This window comes from Schistosoma mansoni, chromosome W (assembly GCF_000237925.1).
Source record: "Schistosoma mansoni strain Puerto Rico chromosome W, complete genome".
NCBI lineage: Eukaryota > Metazoa > Platyhelminthes > Trematoda > Strigeidida > Schistosomatidae > Schistosoma > Schistosoma mansoni.
In genome coordinates this window covers 8,004,437-8,010,923 of record NC_031502.1, presented here as the reverse complement: position 1 = coordinate 8,010,923, position 6,487 = coordinate 8,004,437, and the positions used below count along the sequence as shown (strand labels likewise).

The 6,487-nt window shown below is 39.6% G+C and overlaps 1 protein-coding gene across 1 annotated transcript; it reads left to right on the top strand.

Moving 5' to 3' along the window:
• Positions 1-3,753: 3,753 nt before the first annotated feature.
• On the top strand, positions 3,754-4,514 carry Smp_126370 (putative dna-directed RNA polymerase II; the record flags this gene model as incomplete). The annotated part of the gene is made up of 4 exons (XM_018800105.1): positions 3,754-3,807; positions 3,849-4,127; positions 4,169-4,308; positions 4,346-4,514. The coding sequence occupies 4 exons, from the start codon at positions 3,754-3,756 to the stop codon at positions 4,488-4,490; spliced, it is 618 nt and encodes a 205-aa protein (XP_018653952.1). The 3' UTR covers positions 4,491-4,514.
• Positions 4,515-6,487: the final 1,973 nt, after the last annotated feature.

Here is a 6,487-nt window from a genome sequence, read left to right as displayed (position 1 = left end):
AAGTCAACTGGTTGAATGGAATTATAGGTGGTCAGCAGAAGTTAATTCTAGCATGTGTAGTGGTGTAAATAAATATCTGCGACGATCCATATAGTTACACAACTATTGAAATCGTGTAATCTAAATTAATGGATCATAAAGATCTAGAAGCCATAATAAGTAACGACCTCGGGACCATATGTAACTGTAGAGTTACACTGCCAATGGCTTCAGGGTCTGATGGTTTATTCTTAAGTCATCTCATTTCTTGGATGAATAAATGTCTAGGATATTATACCTGAATTTTGTGAGGTCGCATTCGAAATATGAGATTCAAGCAACGATTCCCTGTTTCAGATATGAAGCGTTAATGCTGTAACCAGTTTGATGGTGAGGGCTTTTAGGCATCTTGACGCTAAAACGTTTCTGACTTTGTATACAGTGTTCGTACGCCCTAAACTTGAGTACTGCATACAAGCAGCTAGCCCCTGCCTAAAAAAAGACAGTGAACTCTTGGAAAGGGTTCAGAGAACAGCAACTAGGATGATTCCCGGAATAGCGAAGCTCCCGTATGGTACTAGACTGACCAAGCTAAACCTATTCCCGCTGTCATATAGAAGAATCAGAGGCGACTTGATTACAGTTTTCAAATTGCTTAATGACAAATTTGCACCTGATATGCCCTCATTTTTCTTGTCTTCCAAAACAGAAAATCTACGAGGACACTCCAAAAAAGTTCACAAGCCCCGAACGAATTACTTGTCAGCTGACTACCGACTTTCCCATCGAATAATCAACAAGTGGAATTCATTACCTCAGCACGTGGTTGAGGCTCCATCCGTCGACTCCTTCAAAAGAAAGTTGGATCAGCTGAGAGACCATCATCGCCAGGACTAACACAGGCCATCAAGCCTCTTTCAGATATGAAGCGTTAGTGCTGTAACCAGTTTGATGGTGAGGAGTTTCAGTGTCTTATCTGAAAAAGGAAAATTGAGACGACTCAACCTAATTCCGTCAACGTATCGCACATTACGAGTTGATTTAATATTGGCTTACTATATGCTAAAAGATGATCCCCTTATAATAATCTTATCTTTTCCTTACGTCTAGGGCTGATCACCTAAGAGACGTCCTAGGAAATTTCAAGAACCTAGATACAATTGTTTGAGTCCGGAGTTTCATTTATGCGTTTCTTTGTGAGAACATGTAATATCATTACCTTATGTTAGCACATTCAAAGAAAGATAGGATCTTCATAGTACTTTGAATTTCAAGGGTTAATATAGGTCAATTGGCCTTTTATTCTTAACATTGGAGACTGCCCTTAACTCAATGAAACCATTTAACGGACTTGTTGACCTTGTTGCAGATCGCGGTTGTTGTGGTAATTATGATCATCATGTTTTGGAACTCTTTGTGGTATATTTCTCTGATGTGTAATACTGTTTGTCAACTAAACTAAGACCGTACAAAGACAATGCCGTATTTCCTAACTAGTTTCATTAATAGTTCCAGCTATGTCATGTTCACTTGTTCCTAAATTTCGATTTTATACTTGATTACCTCAAACTTTGTGATTTACAATGATGGCTACGTAGATATCACTGTCAAAATATATACTATATTTCAGGAGAAAAGGTACAGAGGGACCAGCTCCTTGACGTACCTCCTTTGAAATCTAACTAATACTATTCACTCGACCACACTTAACCGGAATTGAGTCTGAAAAGTTGACTTCTCATATCTGGAGGCTCGTCAACTATTCTTTTTGTCTTGTAAATATATCTATAACAGGTTCACAGTCAGAATAGGGGTTTTCAGAATGGTCGTAAAGAGTTGTCAGCGCAAGTTATTGCTCACATTGTCCTTCTCTTTATCATACCGCTTTTTTACTTTGTCTCATGTCGTAAGAGTAACCGTGTGTTGTGATGTCGTTAACTTTTGTAAGTTCTTTTCCTCTGTTGCTCAACGGTAAGAATTCGCATTCGACTGCACCTAGCCAGTTTTACTTATACTGTCGTAAAATGTGAACTTGCGAGGACTCCTTTTCGTGCCAGTCCCTGTGTTGATCCAAAGACCAACTCCGGCTTCATGACGTAAGATAAAATGCTTTGCAGATGCTTTTGAATTGTTATCCATGAGCCACCAAGCCCTCCAGATCCATTATCAAATGTAGGCGTTTTCTATGTAAACATCTAACTTACATTCGTAGGTACGGTAGTTTCATATTTTTTTAAAATTACGTGCACTTTTGGGAATCTATAAGACAGAAGACAATTTCAAACCTGACTTACTCATTCACAATCTTGCGGCTAAGATGCGTTGATTTATTAAGCGACGCTAATAAGTCTACCTTGAGTGAGCGTTTTTATGGAAATACTAGGCTTACTTTGCAACTGGAGAAATTGGTGTTTCTAGCAGTCTGAACTTCATGTATTCATCGCGATTGCATCCAATTTGGGTATTTGTGACATCAACGAAATGACACAAGCACTTAGACTTGCGCCCTACTGCATCTCTGCAAAAAGTTAACAGTAATGATACTTACCATTTTTGTTTTTTCTGTCTTTGGTAGTGATGTGTTTCCATCATGCAAATTAGTGGTCTTTTGTCCAACTAAATTCTTAAATGAATGTACAAAGCTATACGCAGTAGAAAAACCATTTATAAGAAAGTTAATAATGTGTTTGTAGCTAACCGAAATATACCAAAACGACACACTTGATAATTGACCAATTCTCATCCTTACTCATGTTTTTTTATTGGTTCGATGTCACCTGAGTTACCCGGATACGTCCACAGTCGGACTTAGTTCAACTATATACTTCTGATTCCTGATCTTATTCATTTGTGATGAACTCTCGTTTTTTCGTTACTTTTGATCTTGTCTTTCTCATTTCTCCCTCTCTGTTAATTTCTTGTTGGTTTTGGAGTGACATGGTAACTTGAAGCGATTTATATTGGTGCCACGTTTATGTCTGTCTGTAAAAGTAGCAATGCTATACCAAGGATTTAGCAACGTTTTATGTCTGCGAACAGCAATATAATAAATTCAGTCTTAGATCAGCTTCAGTCATATATATATTGCTGAAATTTAAGCGACGAAAAAACGGTAACCGACATGAAAAAGGTTAAGCTATGGATGACAGCCACATTTCTAACCGGTAAAACTCAAATACTTTCCATGAAATCACAAACAGTGGAATTGTACACACTGTAGCCACATTTGTTATTGACTATTACTCACTTACTGACAATGAAAAAAGCATTATAATCCTGGGAAAATTAGAAGTCCGTACAGTTTAAGACAATGCTTCCTGAAACTGGCTACTCATACGTAAAGATAAACAGTATGGATCTCTTGAAAAGTGACAGAACTTCTAGTTCAATACCCGATGTTCACCTATTGATATTTACCTGGATATGTAAAGTCAATGGACTTAGCGAATTAATTGAATTAGTCTGATGTGCCTTCTTTTTGGGACCTTTAATAAAAGTAAAGTTAGTTAATTAGTTCTGTCGTTATTTAACGTCAGACCTAATGTTCAGAGATCAAAATTATCCTAGTATTGTAGAAACTATTACTCTCAAATGGTATTTACGTGCGTATTAAATGACTATCTCGCTTTATTGCATTTTCGCCTTTTCATTGTTTTTTTTTTCATACAGTTTATATGATAAATAACAGTAAGTTCTCAATTTTGGTTAAAAATGATGTTTTAATGAGTTGTTTACAAGCTTTTTGTTGTTTTATGGTTTACTTAGATCGACACAATGGATGACTCAGAAACCTACAAATTGTGGCGGATTCGTAAAACCATTCTCAAGGTAATTTCACCGGTCAGACGTTCTGATCAATCTTCATTTAGATGTGCAAAGACAGAGGTTATCTAGTAATGCCTAAAGAATTAGAGCAATCACTCGAAGATTTCAAAGCAACAGTCGGAGATCCACCAACCAGAAAAGATCTTCTCATGGTTGTTAACCATGAAGAAGATCCTGCTGACATGTTATATGTATTCTTTCCAGAGGAAGAAAAAGTTAACATGAAAACTGTGCGGGCATATTTAAATCAAATGCAACAAGACAGTACTTACAGAGCAATTTTGGTCCTTCAAGAAAAGGGCCTCACACCTTCTGCGAAAACAGTTTGTTCTTTATTCCACTAAGTTTATTTATACATGTGTAGGCTATTGCGGAACTTTCGTGTAAATACACTTTGGAGTGTTTCTTCGAAAATGAGCTAATGGTCAATATAACGGAACATCAGTTGGTTCCGCAGCACAACGTTCTCACACAGGAAGAAAAGAAAGAATTACTCGAACGATAGTAATTTAATTCTTTTTATAATTTAATAAAAACTTAGTAGGTTAAAGGAAAATCAACTTCCTAAAATGCAAGCTAGCGATCCTGTTGCTCGATATTATGGTCTAAGAAGAGGTCAAGTTGTACGAATTACTCGGCCATCAGAAACAGCCGGACGATATATCACTTATAGGATAGTTTTGTGAATAAAATGGTGTACAGATTCTGGATTTTTGATATTGTATTTTGGGTCTAAAGTTAGATGAATTGGACTGGTCCAAATTTATTTATTCATTGCTGCTACCTTGACGTGGTGGTCGGGCTTGCCTATCATGATGAACCAATCGAGCTATACTGGCTGGAAAAATCGTTCCTTAAAGTCCCACCATGCCAGACAGGTCGGTTGAAGAGCGGTAAGACTAAAAGCAGTAAACTCAAGGTCCGAAGGCGAAGTCGTACTGCTGACTGTACAGAGGTGTGATGGCAGTAAGGTGTTTCCTTCAGACAACCAGCATAACAGCGATGCTGCCCTCAAGGAGGGGTGGGGTTAGAAAAGGTCGACCCTAAAAATGCACACCTCGCCTTATCCCACGGATTTCTGTCTCCGGCGGTAAGGCCCTTTGAAGAACGGAGCTAACACGTCAAAAATCGCCCACAAAAAGGTCATGCGTGACCGGCCTCAAGCAGTTGTCCCTTGGACTCTGAGGTCACACTCCCAGGTCGTTAAGACCAACATTAATCCAACTTCCTTTACACGTCCCTCAAGAAATACCCTTCCACGATGTGGGTAGCCAGGAAGTGATATTAGCCTTCATGCCCGTAACAGCATGCGAGACCAAGTTGGTCACATTCAAATCCTTCCTATACTTAATAACTCTCTTATCTTCATGACTAACCCTTCTTACTTCCTTTTATCACCTCGCACCGCTAGGGCAAACGATTCGAGTACACGAAACGTTATTCCTGGTCTCCTGAAACCACGCTCTAAACTACATGTAGGGATGTTTGACGTCCAAACATTGTGGACAACAGGCCTCCTTAGCTAGGACTTTAGAATCTCGCACCATCGATGTGTGCTGCGTCTCCGAAACGCGCATACAGTATCCGAGTAGCGTCATTCATTTGACCTCACCATGTCATAATAAAGAACCAACTTGATTCACACTTCTTGTATCTGGGAGCCCTGATGCTGCATCCCGTGGCCTCGCTGGCGTAGGTATAGCATTGAGTCCTAGGGCAGAACTAGCTCTTTCGGACTGGATCCCAGTAGACAGTCGTTTGTGCGCTGTCCGACTAAACAGAACAGTAAGGACTCGGAAAAATAGGGACACTTGTCGTTACCTCTTCGTCATCTCTGCCTACTCTCCTACTGACTGCAGCTCAGATGATGCAAAAGATGAGTTTTATAGATAGCTTTTTGGCCTTCTCCGAAAAGCTAGGCGCTCTGATGTAGTAATAGTGACTGGTGACTTTAATTCTCAAGTAGGCAAACTAAGTGAAAGAGAAAGACACCTGGGTGAATCTTATGGTGTGATGGCTCAAAGAATAGATAATGGCAACCGTCTGTTGCAGCTATGTTCAGATAATCGCCTGTTTCTTGCAAGTACTAACTTAAAACACAAGGAAAAACATCTGACATGGCGACCCCCGAATTCGTCCCAACGTTGGACCCAATTAGATCACATCGCTATCAGCCACCGATGGAGGGGCTCGATAGAAGACTGTTGCTCATTCTGGAGCACATGCCTAGATTCAGACCATGCTGTAGTGCGAGCGCGTATTTGTCTGCGTCTTAGTGAACGTAGGAAAGACACTGCAAGGAAGCCTCTTAAGGTTGTTCTTAATGATAGGCAAGCTAAAAATATATTTCAGGAACAATCGACCTGAATGGCAAGTTAATGTAAATCCTCCAACTCTTTACGATGTTGAGAAAGCTATAGGAAATCTGAAGCGTGGGATAGCAGAAGGCCCTGACAGGCTTACCCCTGAGATTTCAAGGATGGCGGTCCAGTACTAGCGGCGAAATTGACTGAGACCTTAGGTAGAATATGGGAACTGGACGTAATTCCATCTGACTGGTTTCAGTCACTGATTGTGCGAGTGCCAGTCTATAAGAAAGGACAAAAGTCCTCTTATGACAATCAGAGAGGAATCAGTTTGACTAATGTAGTGTCTAAAATATTAGCTCCAATAATACTTGGTC